General features: G+C 44.6%; 1 protein-coding gene across 8 annotated transcripts in view; it reads right to left on the minus strand.

Annotated features, from left to right (window-relative positions):
- LOC408435 (POU domain, class 6, transcription factor 2) overlaps positions 1–20,299 on the minus strand; it is a 195,226-nt gene that overhangs the window by 44,888 nt on the left and 130,039 nt on the right. For 7 of the 8 annotated variants that reach the window (XM_026444808.1, XM_026444806.1, XM_026444805.1 and 4 more), the window contains one exon: positions 7,050–7,097. The exons of the other annotated variant lie outside the window; for it this stretch is intronic. In XM_026444808.1, the coding sequence (XP_026300593.1) occupies positions 7,050–7,097 (48 nt within the window). The remainder of the gene's footprint in view (positions 1–7,049; positions 7,098–20,299) is intronic. 8 annotated transcript variants of the gene reach the window in all.

Here is a 20,299-nt window from a genome sequence, read left to right on the forward strand (position 1 = left end):
AGGGATGGTCGAAACGCGGAATTAAGACGCGAAATCTGCCGCGTCAGCGGCCTTCGTGACACCGAACAGACGAAAGGAACACGAAAGATCGAGAGGGATCCTCGCGTGGAAAGAGAGAATCGGAAACGGTCGAGCGTGCCGGGTCAATACTTGTCCGGCCGGCACAGTTAGCAGTCGCATTAATTAATTATAATTAAGTTTTAGTTGACGCGACTGTAGAGCGGTGAGCGCGGGGGTAAGCAAGGCAAGGTAGCTACGCGACTCGCATTTTGAGCATTACCGATATTATGCAGATTTCATTCCCCCACCATCGGTCGCCACCCCGTCCTAGTCCTCGTCGTCGTCGTCGTCGTCGTCGTCGTCGTCTCCGAGACGTGGCTGCTACCGGGGTAGAGTAGAGTCTTTCTCCCTTTCCTTCGACTGCTCTACGAATGTCCTCGCGCGCCACTCCTCGTCCTCCTTCCTCCCACCGTCATCCTCCAGGACACGCTCGTTCCTCGTGCCACTTGCCAACCGAGTCGGAGAATGAATTATTTACTTATTTACGGTACGTAAACGGAAACTCTGTAATGCCTCGTTCCGAATCTATGGTGGAGGAGGAGGAGGAGGAGGAGGAGGAGTTAAGACGACGAGGACCCGGCCCCAACCGGATTGCGAAATTGGCTCAAGGGGATGACAATCGCTGGACATCGCTTGGATTTCCAGGATGTAGATAGATCTCTCTGATTGTCCGAGCGAGACGATGTTGTTGATCAAGATTTGTTTGTCCTGGATTATTTCAATTTCTCTTCTCAATTTCCCTTATTTTTAATGCCTTGAACTGTATTATTATGTTTTTTTTTTTTTTGCTTGTTTGTTATTTTCTTCGTATCGTTAAAAATAGGTTTCGAATCTTTTCTGCGTGTTTAATAATTTCGGCTTTGATCGATACTGTCCCAAGTTGCACATTTTAAAAGCTTCTTTTAAATGTTTAATAATGCCACGTTATAATAGGATCGATGTAATCGCGTCTCTCCCCCAGCATCTACTTATTCTTTCATCGTTTAGACATTTATGTTTGTTGAAACAAACATTCGGCATGTTATATGGATATATACGATTAATTTTTTCTTGCATTTGGCAGAATACAATTCTCCAATTGTCGTCAAACGGAAATAAAAAATTAACGAACGTATCTCAATTATTTCTCAATCTGTCTCCACACTCTCTTATTTATTCTTCGGCAAACATGCGACAGCTTCTGCCAACTGCTGTCGCGTCGCTCGGCAATCGAATCATAGAATTAATTACTTGTGCACGGTGGATAAACGGGAGTGTACACGGGACTTCCTCAGCACGCCAAAGGAGTCGAATTTCCTTCGAACGGTTCATTACTTCAACTCCCCTCGTCATCGAACGAGAAAAGAGCAGCGTCAAACTCGTTCCAACATTCATTCTTCGACAAAATCTTCATACCATCGATATCGTTTCACGAATATTGAATCGTGCGAGGCGTCAAACGTGTTCAAACACGTTCAAACATCCGTTCAAGCATCGACGTTCTTCGTCAAAATTCTTATATCTGCAATAACACTATTATTACCTTCATCGAATGAAACTCATACATGGATGATTGAAAATCGAAGAGGGATCGATGAACAAACGCAATCAAACAGTTATTACAGCTTGACATTCTTCGACAAATTCGCCGCACCATCGATTCTCTCCACCAGCATCGTTTTCATCGTCATCGAACGAAACTCATGGAAGCCGAAGAAGGAAGGATCGGTGGAAACGACGGAGGGGAACGTAGTCGCCAGCTAAGCAACGTGCGCACGTCGTCGTAAGAAGCTGTTAATCTTCGGTAATAAACTGTATTTTCATTATAATACGGCATGAATATGCAACGGCGATAATGGCCTTAATATCCCGGCATGCATCTTCCTGTGCTTTACGAGCTGAGCCTCCTCTCCCGGAATTTGAGGCGTACTCACAGTGGATTTTGCGACGACGTTACTGCCGACGGTTGCCTGCCACCGTGTGTCCCCCCTCTCCCCTCCTCTCTCCCTCCCCCCAGCCAGCTCTTTCTCTCATCGCTGAGATGGATTCGCAGCTTCTCACCATCAGCGTTTTGCGACTTTGCGAACGAATCGTAAACGGTTCCTGGCACAGGTTATCCAAACCTATTCCAAGAAAACGATGCCGGGTTATTTGGACGCACAATGTTACAATCTTTATAATTTTAAACCAAAATTGAGTCTCGTCGATGCGAAGACGAAAACGAAATGTCTTATTCTTATTCTCTTAGCGAGCTTCTCCTTAATCACGATCCTCTAGATAATATCTATTATTATACTGCTCATTTCTGACCGAGTAAAGATTGCAACATAATTGTTGGAAATTTTCCAACTTCAAATTTCTCTATTGTCGATGTTATTTTGAAATCTTCCAGTTTTTGAGAAATTCACTTTTGAAGGAATTACTCGAACGGATCTCTATCGAAGTTTCTTATTCTTGATTTTTTTCCAAACGAGGATACTTTTCTCGATGGACGGAGAGAAATACTTTTCGAAGAAATATTGGAAGTAATAACCAAGGTGTGTAATAACGTTTGTAAATTTTCAGCTCTCGTTGGGGAAAGGCGGCCGTTTGCCTCGCGGTGTCTCGCACAGACGAGCGTTCGATCGGGAATTCGAGCTTGTAATGGGCGCGATACATTCCGCATCGCCGTTAATGCGGGGCAACTTAATGTAAGCAGCGAGCGAAGGAATAATAGTGGCCTAGCCTACGGACATTCATTTATCTTAGTTTATTGCCAACTGCGAGGAAACAAACACCGTTGGAATACGCAACGACGCGCCATTAACCTCCCAGTCGCTTTGCCGAGCCGAGCTTAACGGTTTGTCTCGTACTTTTATTCCGACTGACTTTCAGTTTGCTTAATAATCACCCGATGACGCATCGTCATTTGTATCGGCTTTCCTAATTGGATTCGTATCGACGTGACCGACCTCGTGTTGCAACGCGATTTCGAGAAAATCTTTGTCCGAGATTTTGCTTGTCGTCGTCTATTATTTCTTTAGCTACCATGTCGAGTAATCCAATTTCGATAAATCTTCAAATATTACAGGGAGGAGTGGAAATTTTTTTAAACGTGCTTAAAATTCGTGCATGCACTACTATGGAAACTATTTATATATCGTGAAGAAAACTTAAGATTGTTTGTCGTAATGGTTGGAAAATAAAAATTTGTTTCAAGCAAGAAGCAGCGAGAGACAGATAATCGAGTCTAATGATTATTTTTTTAAATTATTATTTACAAAAAGCTTCTAAAAATTCGCACGTGCACTAGCAGGAAAATTTATCAATATTCTTGGAAGATTTTATCTTCGTCGAAACTGAATTCGATATAATTCGAAATCTGTCTATTTTTATTGGCTCGAAATATATACATGTATAAAAAAAAAAAAAGATTCTCCACGAATATGATCGATATATTTCGTGCAAGATATCAAAGTTAGATATCCGGAATTCCAATTTCCGGAGAATCCTTTCCGGATAGATATAATTAACTTCTGTTATATTTTCATATTCTCTCTTTTTTTCTTTTTTCTTTTCCATCGAAGATCCACAACGCAACAGATCCACAACATTTCGATCACGTTGGAAAAATCGTGGCTTCTCTATCCCCTATCTCGCGGAGAGAAAGGTTGGAAGCAAGGTTGGCCGATTCTAAATCACACGAAAAGCTGGCATAACAAAAGATCGAGCGAAGGGGGAGGAGGGGGAAGGGTGAGCGAGCGAGGCGGGGGATGCGACGGTCGGGATAGGAGAGGTGGGCGGCGCGCGACACGCCGGGATCCGAGAGACGAAATCGAACAGCGATCGTTCGAAGCGGCGGGGTAATTAGCGTCCATCGTTGTTCCGCATCGGCCGCGTTGTTCTCCGGCGAAACAAATTAGACCGTGGCGCGTCGCACGAGCGAATAAATTTAGGGAATGTTTCGGCTTCGAGCGGAGATGTGGGAGTGGGATAAGGGGAGTGGGGGAGAGAAGCCTTGTGGGGGAACGAGAAGGAACGAAAATTGAACGAGAAGGAGGGAAGGAGCGAAACAACGGCGGATGAGAAAGAAAAAAGAGAGAAAGAAAGAAAGAGAAGGAAAAGAAGAGAAAAGGAAAGAGAAAAAACGAGAGAAGGAGAAGAAGAAGAAGAAGAAGAAGAAACAAAAACAAAAAGAACACGCGAGGAGGAGGGGAGGGGAAATCCGTAGGGGGGAGGGGAGAAATGTTTCTGGCACAGGATATAATGGACGCATTGCACACGAATATAATGAGATTTTACAGTGCAATTCACATAAAGCATTGGAAACAACAAAAGCTTCGGGCTGGATGTGGATGGGAGGGGGATGGGAGCGAGCAGGGAGATCGAGGGTGCGGGGGTGTATAGCGCGATAAAAATGCCTGCGCCTAAACACATTATTTCTACCGTAGCCCTGCTTTTGCTCTACCACCACCACCACCACCGCCACTACCACCACCATCACCGCCACCACCACTACCGCCACCACCACCACCGCCGCCACCACCACGGCCAACGCGTGTTACCACCCCTCTGTCCCCCGTCCCAGATATATTCCACGATCTCTGAATGCAGACTGTTACCCTTTCCCACCACCTCGAGACCACTTGTCCGCCCTCTTTTTATTCTCTCCCCTCCCCCGCTCTATCTTTTTTCTCCCCCCTCCCTATGTTTTTTTCTTTTTATTATTTCTCTCCTACCTACGGCACGGGGTTTGGTTTCGAATATGCCGCGACACGAGAGCGGGAATCGAGGATACGCGAAATACGCGTGTAAAACGCGTCTCATTAATGGTGCTTGGGGGGAAGGTGGGGGGAGAAAAAAACTCGTCGCTTTCTTTGACGATGTTGATTACCTCTCGAAAACGCGCCCCGGTTTGCTCTCCCCGTGAAAACACAAAAAGCCTCGGTCGGCGGGGCGGAGGGGTGGGCATTTTTGATTATGGGGACAGGGATTTAAATGCTGATAATTACGCGAGCTCCGGCTGGAAAAACGTCGAAACGAGGAGGATCAAAGAGGGATACCGAGGGGGCCGGCCGCGCCTCGCGATCGGATGCGTTTTTCGCGTTTTCGAGCAATCTCAATTAACTCGGTGAAAATAAAAATAAAAATAAAAATAAAAATAAAAAAAAAGAGGAAGGGGGAAAAGAATGAAAGATAAAAAAAAAATATAAATACAAATACAGAGATGTATACGTGTACACATACGAGGAAGGCACTTTTTTTATTCGGGGCGCTGTACACCTCGATACACGCTCGACACTTCTCGAATGTTTCTGTTCCACGCGCTTGATTTATGCGCGTGCTCTATCGGTTTGGAAATTAAAACGCGAATATATTCCGGATGAGGTGAGTAACGGGACCGTTAAAGAGTTAAAGGAGCGATATAGGAAATGTGACGTTTATGGAAAGTGCGAAAAATAACTTTGGAAACGAAGATCAAATTTTGACCAAAATAATGATAACCTTTCTATTCAAAATTCTCACTATCTTGATTCTTATCTTTATTGATTAAAGAAACCATTTAATAATTAACGAAATAATCTTTTCCTCGAGTAATTCTAAATTTCTTTGAAATATTTCCAGAATATTTAAAAATACATATATAGAAAAAAGAAAAATTACAAATTAAACTCTGATTCGAGGTTATTAATTCGTACAAATTTCTACAAAATTCACATAACGATACACAAGTAATCGATAGGCTGAAGATAAAGAAAGGAATGAACAGATGTACAGGATTTGAATTTTTGAGGGAATCACGACGCCCGGATAGATCCGTTGGACAAACAAGTGCCTAACTCTGTCTACCTGCTTTTTTTTTTTTTTTCACCCAACCATTTCCGGACCTTCGACTCTGAATACCCTTTGAACGTTGTCCAATAGGGAGTGGGATGCTTGAAAGCGAGCGGACAGCTAGAGGGACCGCGACGGACAGAGAGACAGGAGCGATAGTGAAGAGAGACGAAGGGAAGAGAGAAAGAGAGAGAGAGAGAGAGAAAGGGAGGAAAGAGAAGGAAAAAGGGAAGAAGCGATCGCGGATGGCCGGTTGGCGGACAGAGATGGGGAGGGCGGAGAGGGAGATAAAAAAGATTGAAGGGTGCGTTTTGTCGCGCCGCCGATAAATTTTGAATGCACCCGCCGGCGGAATTAGTAGCCTGTTGGGTAATGATCAAAAAAATTATAAACAAAAGATTCCACGGATGGCGAGCCTTTTTCGTGGATCAACGAGGCAAGCGGAGAACGCTTGGCGAAAAGCTTTGACGGTGTCACGGTTCCCACCCGACCCGTTCCTGCCCAAACCTGCCGGGCACACTATATTTAAAAATCGGCGCGCTCTCCCGGAAACTTTCTCTCCGCACAAAGGGTAGGGGCCAACCGTTTACATCGGGTTTATTAAAATCGACTGCCAGGCGAAATATAAACCGTCAACGTGGACGCATCGGTCGTTGTTCGGATGACGGCCGCCAGATCGCTCTCCCGTTCCTTCTCCGATCTTCGATGTATATTGTATTAATCTATCCTTCGATTTCTCTAAGAAAATTGCTTGAAAATCTTTCCATTGTAAGTATGACATAATTTAAACAATTTCAAACAAAAAAATTACTTACTAACCGCGTCGATAATAAGGCGTCGATAATTGTTTCCAATTTCAAGAAAGCAATGCACTCTACATACGTCATACTCACAATCGAAAGGAGGAAAACGTTTTGCTCACTTACTACACTAAAAATTCGCTAACTGATGCATGCATTGAAGAAAAAAGAAAAAAAGAAATTCATGATCGAACGCCGAAGCGATAAGAACAAAGCGATATATGATAGGAGCGAAAGATAAATAAGAATAAAAAAGAGAGAAAGATAGAGAGAGAGAGAGAGAGAAAAGAAAATAAAAGTGACAAACAAGAAACCTATATCGCATATCGTATAAAAGCATAGGATGCATAACGCAGGCTCGTCCTGGGTCAGCTTTCAAATGCGATTGATACGTACGGTGGATGATGCCGACGCCGGTCGTGCTCGTAAATCCGCCCACCAACGCTACAGACAGAGAGAGATTCATTATTTTTAATTAAACAAAACAATAATACGGTTATTAATTGATTAATTAAACATCACGTATGCATTACGTTGTTCCATCAACGGCCGCCGTTGGTTAATCCACCCCTTTCGACCCCTTTCGTACGCTCGCCGCTTATTACGCCGACTTTTATACCCACGTACGGTAGAGTTTTGCAGCAACGACGCACGAAAGGGGTGGTGCGGGCGGCGGGACGGAGGGAGGACGGGTGGTTGGGTTGGGTTGGGTGGGTTCGTTCGGGGGGAGGGAAAAAAAAATGGGCGGACAGGGGTAGCAGGGAGGATGGGCAGGGAGGGTGGGTGGGGTGGAGGAGGGTGGAAAAAAAATTTCGTTCGCTCGCTATCATTGTGTTTGTCCGGTCGGCCGTGATCGCGACGCGGGTTTTATCAATACCGCCGTTTTCGGCGGGATAATAGCCTGATTTTTTGCCCGCGCCGCCGCGTTCGCCACTCCTCATCGATCGGCAAATTTAATGAAGTTGTATCAGTTATCGACCCGCTCCGCTTTTTCTTGCAATTTTAGTAATTAATTTCTCGATTTAGTCTCTTGACGTCAGTGTTCGACAACCGACATCCTCCGTCCTCCGTGTCGATGCTAAATTTATGGATAACCCGATCCACCCCCTCCCCCTCCCTCTTTTCGCTTCGACTCTTGCTCCCCTATGATTCCTCTTTTAAAACTCATCATCTTGTTTACGGGTTGATTTAATGCCTCAGAATTATTTTATAACGATGAGCTTGGGAATTGATGGTATCAAAATTGATAACTCCCTTCCCTTCCCGATCTCGATCAACCCAATCTGACGTACGAACGTATTTGAAGCATATTTGAGCGATAAGTTGTTACAAAAATTCTGTAAATTTGAATTTTAAACCATTGTCGAAATTTTTGACAATGGTTTTTTCCATTGGTTATGAAATTCCAAATTAATTTTCCTCGATCGATCGAAACCAAGACGAAACGAATTACGTATAATTTCTGTGCAAAATGTTCTCTTCCATCCTTTGCTAAATCGTGTTACGTATCCCAGCTTAACAAACACGAAATTCCATTTAGAAAGAAAGGAAAAAGGAGGAGGAAGAAAGAATGATACAAAAGAAACGACGGGAAGTCAACGTTACGAAGTCAGCAGCCATTCAAGAGTATATCCAGTAACACCGGTAACGCTCGTGGCGTGCATCTAATTAACGTCGATCGGGGGGAAAAAAGAAGGAAACAAAGGGGGAGAAAGAAGTGCAAAAGAGAGAGAGAGAGAGAGAGAGAGAGAGGAAGAAAGGAAAAACGGTAGAAAAACATCGTTTCGCCTTAATATCGTGGAAACGATCACGCGGCACAATGACGTTTGAGACTGTAACCAGCTCATAATGGCGGCTCGCCGTTGGCCGCGATAATAACATTAAGCTTTATTTAGGTGAAATTCAACTTTAAAACGTGACTCGCGGTAATTATGCGAGAGTGAAACAATGCCCGGTGGTGGCCTGGCCTCGCATGATATACGTCTGCGGGTTTTTGCAAGACAAAGGCGTTTTATATCGCGCGCATTCGCCGCCCGCAACTTGCACGCGGTTTTGTGCCTTCGGCCGCGCGCGTCGCCAACCAAGTTTATGCACTTCACGCGCGCCTGCGCGAAACGCGCCTCGTGTTTGAGAATTCCCCTTCACGGACAAAGCTCGCTCGTTGCTCTTTTTTCTTTTTTTTTCTTTTTCAAATCGCCCACGCCTCCCCTCCACTTGCTTCGGCCTGCATTCGTTTCTAGGACGCTAGGATTATTGTAGGTGCTATTTACGCCTTGTGATTTCGCGGGTGAAACGTGTTCTTATTTATTGTTCGTTCGTGGCTTCAGGGTGAGTTGTGCAGATTGGATAGATTTCGGAAAACTTTTCTTTCGTGTTAGGAATAGAATATGTATATATATATATTTGTGTTGCGCGGGAATGAAAGAGTTTAGAAATGTTCTTTCCGTTTATTGTTTCGTATAAAATGCACGAACAAAAGATTTAGAATCGTAGTTGAGGAAAATTCGTCAATTATTTCTTTATAATTCGTTATAATTTGATATTTCTGATTAATGTGATACAAGGTGACGAAATAAATTTATGACTAGAGTTTTTAATAAAAAAAAATTGTATATACAGAGAATTTAATCTGAAACTTCTCTTTATATACGCAGATTTTTGTAAGAAGCACATGTTGTAAATATTTCCACGTATATTATAATCCGATAGAGTTTCTCTCTTTCTTGTTATACCTCTCGTAATAAGCATAATGTAACAAACGTAGTTATTCTCACAAACATAGTTATTCGCATAAGTTGAAAAGAACATTTTCTGTATACTTTGGGGGTAACAATTCGTTTAAGAATTTAGGTACACTAGACACAATGCGTCACCCGTTAAAAATCTCTCTCTCTTTCTCTCTCTCTTCGAGTAATAAAAGATGCAAAAAGAAAAGAGAAGAAAAGAGAGAAAGAACAAGCCCGTGGAAAGCGGGCAAAGTGTCTGCGCGATAGTTTTTAATATGTAGTATTAATTCTACGCGAAATTACTTTCTCTTGCTGAGAAGTAATGAGGGAACCGTAAAAGGCATCGACGTAACGAGGCGAGAGAGAAAAGGGCGACGGTGTTGTACTTGCTTGTTTTTCCTCCCCTCTCCCCTTGTTGTCAAAAAAAAGAGAGAGAGAGAAAGGAAGAAAGAAGGGGAGGGAGAAAAAAAAAAAGAATTCGCTTTCTTCGGTCCGGTGGCGGTCGCTTTGCCGTTTGACTTTTCTAATTACGAATTCGAGCGTTCTATTGGAACGCGTTCGCGGAAGGAGTCGCAAAGAACGTGTCAGAAATTACGTAACCCCCTTTTCATGCTTTCGCCTTCTCTTTCTTTCTCTTTCCACCCCCTTCCGCACATATAAATAATATTCTCCTCCTCTTCTTCTTTTTTTTTTTTCTTCCTTTTAATTGAAAAAAACGCAGCAACGAATTTAATTACAACGATGTCCATACAAACTTTCTTTTCCGATTGTGAGCCACGTTTAATTAATTACAGAATATAAACGCAAGTCCCGCGCTTAACTTACTCACGGGAGTCCACAGGAGGAGAGGAGCAAAAAATTAATAAGACTCGATTCGATCAACTTTTAAAACCGACAAAAAAAAAAGAAAAAAGAGAAAAAGAAACGTGCAAGTCGAAGAGGGACCAAAATGTAACAAGCTTGTAATTCATCACTTTTTCAACGAGAACAAGATCGAAGTTTTTACATTACCTTCGAGTGTTCGAGAGAGATTTATCATAGTCCCTCGATTTTACTTTTACTTAAACCGGGGGGAAAAAAAAATAACCGGAAATCGCGAGGTTCGGCGAGTTGTTGTTGTTGTTGTTGTTGTTGTTGTTTCTAGCCGATCCGTCCAGCAATCTCGCAATTACTACTTGCAACGATAACACGTTTCAAAATAACAGCTTTTCACGCCGACCCTTTCGACGAGGTAACAGTGTCGCTATTGTTAAGCAATATCCCTAATGCGGTGTCAATTCATAAATAGCCGCGCGCCAACACGCGCGGACTTTTGCACGCACACGGGACACCATCGCCGATGCGACATCGCTGTAAATGACGACCATCGACGAGAGCCGGGTATAACTGGACGTTACATGGCCGGCACATAAACGTTGCACTCCGTCCACTCTGTGGACAGTAATTACGCGTTATGCGCTCACCGCCGTCGATTCAACTCTCCTCTCTCCTCCCCCCTTCCCCCCCGTTTCCCGTTGAAAAAGAAAATTTCGCGCCGCGAAACCGCGAATGAACACCGTTAAAAATCTTTCGTCCCCGCGTTCCTTCTTTTTTTTTTTTTTTTTTTTGAATAACCACCAGAGTATCAAGTTATCTTGTCGGCAAATCGAGAACTATAAAGCGGATTTCGGATTTATTCCGGAGGGGAGGGAGAATTAAATAAACAGTGAGTGACAAAATTTGAAAATTTCGCGATATTAAAATATTGGAGCTCGGGTGGAGAAAATGTGGAATATTTAATTAATTATCCGTTAATATAAGTATATTCTAATATTATAATCGACGCGTTGAACAGAGAATGGTTAATATTAAAATATTCGTTTCATCGATATTATTTTATCCGTAATTTTATCGAACGATAAGCATTAATCGTATTAAACTAAGTTTCTACTAAATACACGTTTTTAGGATCAATTTCATTTTCGTTGTACCCAATTTTCTCTTCCTCTCTCCTTCATCACGCGAAACGATATTAGTATATTTAATTCAATTATTATAATCGTAATAACTGCCAATATTTTTCTCCAACCGTAAGATAATTCTCCAATTTATCTTATCCATTCCTCAGCTATCTTCTCCCATTTATCTTTATCTAATCCAACAACCCCCGTTCACCCCTATCCCATCTACCTCACGAACCAATTACTAACCCTCCTCAAAATCCATAATCCAATCATCATCCAAAAGATTCCTTCGACCGGTTCAAACTTCCTCGAACCTGTGCAAACTATAATGCTTCACGATTTTCCCTTCGTTTTTTCTCGTCGTGACAAACAGCAACTAATCTCCAACCTTTCTCGAAATCACTTCACCCTAATAAAGGAGGGGGAGGGTCTCGCTTGTAAAAAAAAAAAAAAAAAAAAAAGGGGGAAAAAAAGAAGTTAGACGCCGCGTAGACGGCGGCAAATTTGTTTATCGGGGCGCGAGCCGGTTCCACGGCATTAATACGCGGGGCGTCAGCGATAACCATTCTCAATATCCATAATTATTATCAACGGCGGGAGGAGGTGTTGGCAGCCCCAGAGCGGACCACGTGACTCGTTCCCGTCGAAATAAAATGACAACGTTCATTTGCAAATGCACGAAAGTGCATTATTTTTATTGGGTTTGTTAGTAGCCGAATCGTCGGTGTACCACGCCGTTCGCTCCTCCATACGGTGCCCTCCACGTCCTGTATACACGTGCCTATATATATATATACGTACACGCGCGTATCCAACACCGATCGACGCGTTGTGAAACGTTGCACACGCACCCAGGTCGCGTAGATACAGACAGGAGAGAGAGAAAGAGGGGGATGATCGAGCGCGTGCGAGCGTCAGCTTCGTTCTACAAGCCTGCTAAAGGGAGTGTGACAGATTCGTTGGGGGAATACCGATGGTTCGCTCGTTTTTTGCCCTTCATTCCTCCTTTTTTCCCTTCTTTCTTCCTTTTTCTCTCTCTCTTTTTGATTCCGTTTCGTTCTGTTTCATTTTTCCGTAAGCGGTGAGATGAGAGAGAGAGAGAGAGGGAAGAGGGACGAAAAACTGCGCCGATGTTTGGCAACGATCCTGAACCTCTGAAACGAATCGACGTGTCACAGGAATTTATCTTAATTTATGGGAACGGCCGGTGGCGGCCACCGGGAGAATCTTTTTGTTCGCCGATTAATTATTCCCGGCCAGTCGACGTCGATCTCGTTGGTACCAGAATTTTAATAACTTCGTGCCCTTTTTTCGCCGCCGCGCAACCAGAAGGGGAGGCTTCTTCCGTCCCGCGGTGACGCGAAATTGATTGGATCGCGGCTTGCCAAACGACGCTTCAACCAGAAGACACGAGGCGAGCAATCGGCCTGTTAATCCTTCGTGCATCGCGATTACCCTGGGACAACCACGTGTATATATGTATATATTTAAAATGTACGAGCGTACATCATCGAGATCATTGATTGTTGTTCCATCGTGATACCTGGTTATTACGTTAGGATAGATTGTGCACGTGATAGCAGGAGAACAAGCGTAACCTGAATTACCTCTTATTAACATTGAAACGAACCAACTTTCTAATGATATACAATTTTTTCCTCCCCCTCCCCGCTTATAATTACACGTATCGCGTCGTCGACCTCCCGCGTCGAATTGCATCTGCGTCGAGATTCGCGCAACTCTGTCAAAAAATTGTTCCATCCGACTCCTCCTCCACCTCGAGGCTCGAGGCACGAGGTGATCGAACGATTCGAATTACATCAAACGCAGAGATTCCATTGGACGGTATCGCGGGCAACAATCGCGGCCGCTCGTCGAAAAACAACGCGGCGAGAGCCCAACCGTTCCTCCGCAATTCCCATGGAAATCCGTTAATTGAACCGGTCTCGTTACAAGTTTCTCATAAAACAATCCCCGCTAATCACGACGATATTTTCGCCCGCGGCAGGGAGCCGGCGGCGTAATTAAAAATTCGTACGACTGTTTGACTCGCCACAGGCTCGCCGTTGCAAAACCACCCCCGGACGGGGGGATGGTTAATAAACGTAGGGTGTCGTTGGAACGCGGGGAAAAACCGCGCGCCAGCGCCACCTGCCCGCGTCTACGCGCGCTCCGATTTTCGAGAAATCCGCGGCTTTTTGCGGATTATCCTGCCGCCTCTACACGCGGCTCTCTCTCTCTCTCTCCGTGGAAAAAAAGCGATGGCGCGAGCGGGAAAATCAGCGGCCACTTTTCGACTCCGCTATGCAAATCGCGCAACGCGGCCGATTACGCCCCGCTTTTGGCGCGAGCGAGCTCGAAAACCCGGCGGAAAGAAAAAAAAAAAAAGGAAAAAGAGGGGAAAAAAAAAAAAAGAAGAAAGCGGAAAAGGAAACAAAAAAGGTGGTTTGCCCGGCCTCTGGCCTCTGGCTGGACCGCGTACGCGTACGAGGAGCACAAGGGAGGGAGGGAGGGGAAGTTGAACGTGCGAAAAAAAGTCGCGAATGTTGTAAAAATCCGGGACCGCCAATCGGGCGCATTGTGTCCAGCCGGTGAACAATACCGACGGAGTTCGGGTGACTGGCGCATTTTCCTGCGAATTGGCCGGTATTGTTGGATTTTTCAAATTGTATTTTTAGCTTACGCAGCCGCCGAAATTGCGCGTAATCCTTTCGCTCGTCTTTCGATTTTGCTTCTATCTATCTTCAGATTTATCTAAATCGAAGTTAAGAGGGAAAGATCGTGCGCGGGCAAACATCTTGCGAAGAAAATTTAAATAATATCGATTTTTCAAAGATTCTGTGAATTGTGTAATTTTGGAAATTTTAAAATTCGTTGATTCCAATTGTCGATAAGATTGAAAAAGGATAGGGATAAAATTTCGAATTCCGTTCGATTTAATTCAATCGAATCAAGTCGAAGGAAATTTTTTGACGAATATACCTAATCAAAATTTTATATTTCTTTCTTACTTTCCAACCAACTGAGACCAACCAAGATAGTATTACAATCAATCGCGAATAAACTCGTCGAGCATCATCGAAAGTCAATAAACGCGAGGAATCGGTAGACAGAAAAGAATCATAGTTTCCTGTTTACAAGAATACCGACCACCCTCGGATTCGAAAGAAACCCGACAAGAAATCTGCTATCGGCGAACAACCACCCTCTAACGACAGTCAAACGTTACAACGGGCGCAGCACCGATACAAGCAGCCGCGGCACAGCCGCTTGTCTGCACCGGGCATTCCTAGAACAGTAATCTTATTAAATTTACATATTAATCAACGGATTTTAATTATCCCCAACCCCTTGTCGAGAAAGAAAGAGAGAGAGGAGACGGAGGAGAGGCGAGTTGCCGAAGGAAAGGAGTGGAGGACAGCAATGTAGGAGAAGAGTGGTGGTAAAAGAGAGACGACCGCAAAGACAGAGAAGGTGAACGATAAGGGGTTGGACAAGATGAAGCGAGACCGACGAAATATCAGCAAGAGGGATAGAGAAAGAGAGGAGGAGGAGGAGGAGGAGGAGAAACGTTCGAGGCAACGTTCGAGATCGAGTGGAAAAGAGAGACGAAACGCGTTTAGACCGAGTGAGATACGGTCGGAGCGAGCGAGACGGGGCTATATATAGCTATATATACACAGTGGATGGAGGAAGAGAGAGAGAGACAGCTCCACCCTTGTGCGGCGGTAGCGGTAGCGGTGGCGGAGACCGAGCCAGCTCTCGTAATTTACATTAATCCAATAATTGCATGGAGGTTTCCTAATTAGAAATTCAAATGAGGTGGTGGCAGGCAGGCACAGCCAGCCAGGGCTACCAACTCAGCAGTGGGAGAACACCATCGCCACCGAGCAAAGTCCGTGCAGCACATCGGGGCGATCGTACGTACGTACGTACGTACGTACGTACGTCGGGGCTGGCCCTGGCCTAACACGAGTTCGGGGTGCGATGGCCGTTAAAAGCTAGCGGAATTCTCGAAATTCGGATCCGATGGTCCTGTTACGTATACCCCGGGGCTAATGCCCGGCCTGTAGACGCGCCCTCGACCTATCTAAGCCACGGCCTTTTAATCATTCTTCCTCCCACCGCGCCTCTTCCCCCTCCCCTTTCTTCCTAACCTAGCCTATCGCGGATCGAACGGCGTAAAAATTGAATCCTAATCTGTTTAAGCCTGGTCTGGATTAAGTTAGACCCCCTCCCCTCCTTTCCTGTCGAGCCGAGGAAAGGATAGTTTCCCGGTAAAGATGTAATTGGGAATAGTAGGAGGGATTATCGCGATCATAATTTTTCGTATCGTCCCGTTAAACGGCGACGAAGGATGCGTAATTACGAATTTTTAAATTTCTATTTTTTTTTAAATGTTTCGCGAAGATTGAGTTTATATAAGCTTCGTAACCAAAATCACCCTCGATCTCCTCGAATTAAACCTTAAATTTTCGCTCCATTAGGCCTAGAACTTGGTAATTTCTAACGTCAGATACACGATACTCTGAGAGGCGAGTAATTAACTTCAACACCCGTAACGGAAAGGAACATCTTAACCCGAACGACTTGGCCTGATTAAAAAGTAAAAAGGGGGGTGGGAGAGAATATCAAATTTATTCTCCCTGTAAGAATAAAAGAATCGAAAATAGGGGGAGGAAGGAATAGGCACGAAGAAGGTGCGAGAGATATGCGGGGGAGAGCAATTTCAGCGCAATATAACGTTGTCCATTGGCACGTCCCGGTGCGTGTGGTCCTTTTGTTGTCCCCGGAGGGATCCCTCGGCAAACCTAACACGTCCCTAATATCGTCACAGGTCCGTCCCCCGGCCATATCATGGCACACGGTCGAACCGTCCCTGATAGTCCCAACGTGGTCGATTAGCGAAGGTGTCAACCTGTGAGTGCGACGCGTGCATATCATTTGCAACGGGTTGTCGCTTATCTTCCGGCCTGCTGGCACCTCTTCCGTTCATTTACCGACCCGTTCTCCAAGATTAGATCCTTGAAAAAATATACGCGCACCATATATACCCACCGAGTGGGAATGATAGCTGGGAACGACAGAGAGAAAATAAACGTTCGAAACTATGTTTTCGATCAATGTTTTGATTCCGATCTGAGAAATTATAAAGCGTAGGCGTCCCCCTCGAGCAGGGGAACAAGGGACAAGGATCGGTTTTATAGAATATCTCTTGGATAAAAGTTATCTTTGTAACTTTATTCGTTGTAATAGATGAATTTAGTTTCGAAAGAGAGGAGCAGTGTTTCTCATCCGGATTTGGATGAAATCCTCCGTGGACAAGTGATGGAGTATGTATCGATCAACGAAACGATTTCTCTTTTTGGATCTCTTCAATTACAAAATATATCATTCTTAAATCTTTGTATACAGAACAATTCAATGGATGATCTCTTTTTTGGATCTCTTCAATTATAAAATATATCATTCTTAAACCTTTATATACAAAACTGTTCAATGGATGATCTCTTTTTTGGATCTCTTCAATTACAAAATATATCATTCTTAAACCTTTGTATACAGAACAGTTCAATGGATGATAATTCTCTTTTTGGATCTCTACAATTACAAAACATATCATTCTTAAACCTTTGTATACAGAACAGTTCAATGGATGATCTCTTTTTTGGATCTCTTCAATTACAAAATATATAATTCTTAAAATATATAATTCTTAACTGTATACAGAACTATTTAATGTATGATAGTTCTCTTTTTGGATCTCTTCAATTATGAAACATATCCTTCTTAAACATATCCTTCTTTATATACAGAACCGTTCAATGGATGATCTCTTTTTTGGATCTTTTCAATTACAAAACATATCATTCTTAAACCTTTGTATACAGAACAGTTCAATGGATGATCTCTTTTTTGGATTTCTTCAATTACAAAACATATCATTCTTAAACCTTTATATACAGAATCATTTAATGTATGATAATTTTCTTTTTGGATCTCTTCAATTACGAAACATCTTCAATTAAACATATCCTTCTTTATATACAGAACTGTTCAATGGATGATAGTTTACGCGCGCACATACACATACGAATCGCGGATCCAACAGTTCTTCTTCCTCGTGATCGATCTCAAACTTGGTGGAAAACGCGTTCGAATCGGAGCACTGATTCCAGGTCAGCCAGGAGAGATCATCGTCTATTCCCATTGCGACAGGTCAGCCGAGTTCCGTCCAAGGAACTACCGCGTGCAATTATGATAATGGCGACCGTAGCCGAGTCACCTAACCCGTGCTAACTCCGTACGTTAGTTCTGGTAGTTCTGATATCGTCTGTGTTTAAACAGCCAGTCGGTGCTGCGGCAACCGTCGTCGTTGGAACGAAAAGGAGAAGGGTTGAAGGGGGGGGGAGGAGGAGGAAGAGGAGGAGGAGGAGGAGGAGGAGGAGGAGGACGAGGGGGTTCGGTGGTGGAGCAGCCAAGGTAATTGGAAGACGAGGGGGGGGTGTGAAGGGGGTAGTGGGTGGGGTGGGGAACAAGAAGGGGTGAGCAGAGGAAGAGGGGGCAAGCTGGATGGCGGGGTACGAGGCTACGACGGCAAATCTACATAATATAACCAACTATTGTTCAAATAGACGGCGCTCCGCAGATTCAATTACCATTGTGATACAATTAATGTTGGGAATTTCATCAATTCGAGTGCCGGGCACGGCTCTTACATATGCATAGGAGAATCGAACGTGGTGCGGATTTCGCCCGCGAAGAAAGTCTACGACAAATATTATTCAAGCAGCTTGGGCTCTAATCAGCCCCTAGGCCTAGGGATTCCGTTCTACGGATTTCCTATTCGTACACGTGGGTTGGTAACCGCGATACCGTGTTTCGCATCCAGCTGTTCCGAGTGACCAGGGACGGAATATTTTCTCTCTCGTTATAAACGGTAAAATTTGAATAATTTCGGGAAATATATGAATAAGGGAGAATTAATGCAATTCTTTATAATTGGCGATAATTTTTCGAGGAACGAATAAGTAAGTAGATCGTCTCGTTCATATTTGGAAGACTATCATCGAAAATTTCACTTTCTTCGCGAAAAGATATCTTTAAAGTGATTCGATTATAAACCTCGTTGTACGAGTTATCAAAAAATTTCGGATACGAACGAATAACAAATCGAAGAAGAAGAAAAAGAAGAAGAAAAGATTTCAAAAGGATCGCGAAATCACGAACGGTTGAACCGTTCGTAAAACCGATTCAACTAACCGAGTGATGGGGCCGCGGAATTCCCCAAGCAACGTTCCTTGAAACATTAATCTGCCGGAGGTTATATAATCGACCCGTAGCATTGCACTGTCGCCGGGGCTATATTCGACAATTATCGTTTTCACCAAAACATCGGCATATTCCCCGGGCCGAAATCACGATCAAGGTCTACCCTCATCGTTATTACGCAAAAATGATAACGACGCGTTATTCAATTAGATTATTTTCATGGGACGCGTAGTAATTTCATTGCGTGCGACGGGCAAAGCGGGTGGAAAGCCGGGAGGCCGGGAGGGGGTGGTGGGGGAGGAGGAGGAGGAGGGGGGCGTCGGTGGAGGTGGTTTCGAGTGAATTGGCGAGCCGGACGCCGGAGGCGGGGCGATGTAGGCGCCACATCATTGCTGGACGTTAATCGCTGATATCGTTGGCCGAATTAAGTGGTATATCGAGAGCTTTTAGAATTAATCGTAAACCGACCGCGGCCCGAAAACAGATCGTCCGTATCACCGAGGGACGCTCGTTTTCATCATCGACTCGGGGAGAAATTGAGAGCCACTGTATGGTATGGTACCGGTGTGGCTCGCGTGCACGGATCCATATAAATTCTAATTCCGCAATCAGCGGTATCCAAGATAGTTCTAGGCCGATCCTAGCCACGGCTAATTCCAACCACCACGGCTACCACCACCGCTATCTAACAGCGATACCCCATACCTTCCACCACCTTCTTATATTTGCCCGACAGTTTATAATAGCCATAATCAACGGTTATACCCAATCCCACGATAATAATTAGCGGGGTGGGCCGAGTGGCTCAAAGTTTGTGAACCCGCGTGTGTGAACTACCGTGTCTCGTGCGGCTAATTCGCCGGCACACGCGTCGTCGCCCTGCCCCGTTTCTAACTTCTTCGGTGATTAAATTTCATTTCGAACGGTCGTGACGACACGACGAGCGGCAAAGAAGAAGGCACGAGGGGCGCCGCGTGGACAAGGGACATAGATTTCCACACGGTCGTGAACGCGGCGGTGAAACGACCTAGGTGCTGCCTCTAATAACTTCTCCAACTATCGATTCTACGTCGCCACCTACGTCGCCCCCGCCCAATCTCTTAACTTTCGTTTTATCGACGCGCTTTACGTATGCGCCGCGCGTAAACAAACGAATCTTTATCCCCCGAAAAGGGAAAAAAATTCGATATCATCTATCGTCTATCGATTCACGAGACAACACGTTCAATTTTATCGATCGTCGCGATACGGATCGAAGGAATATTGGTTCGCGATACGGCAAGAGATGGAGACGCCGACTTCTTCCTATGGGAAGAAGAAAGAGGGGGAGACGCGTTATTCCGTGCGGCGAGGAAAGGAGGCGCGGACCTTGAATTATCGAAAATAGGATGGATCGATTCGAGTCGAAGCCAGCCAAGTTTACTAGACACTTGGTGGGGGGGGGGCGAAGGGAGCAATTTTCATTCCCCCTCGTCTCTGGCCCCCCGCCGGTCTCCTAGAATAATCGATCGTATAATTATCGTGATGTACCTGCTAATGCCGCGAAAATCAGCCCCTCGCAACGTCCGCCGTGCCGTGCAGACGGCGGGTTAAGCGTCGGTAGTAGGAGCACATGGTAATTATATCACCGACTAATGGATATAGTTAATTGCTAATTATGAGGCCTGCCGAATGATCGATAGTACCGTGAGGCATCGCGGCCCCT

Source organism: Apis mellifera, linkage group LG13 (assembly GCF_003254395.2).
Source record: "Apis mellifera strain DH4 linkage group LG13, Amel_HAv3.1, whole genome shotgun sequence".
Taxonomy (NCBI): Eukaryota; Metazoa; Arthropoda; class Insecta; order Hymenoptera; family Apidae; genus Apis; species Apis mellifera.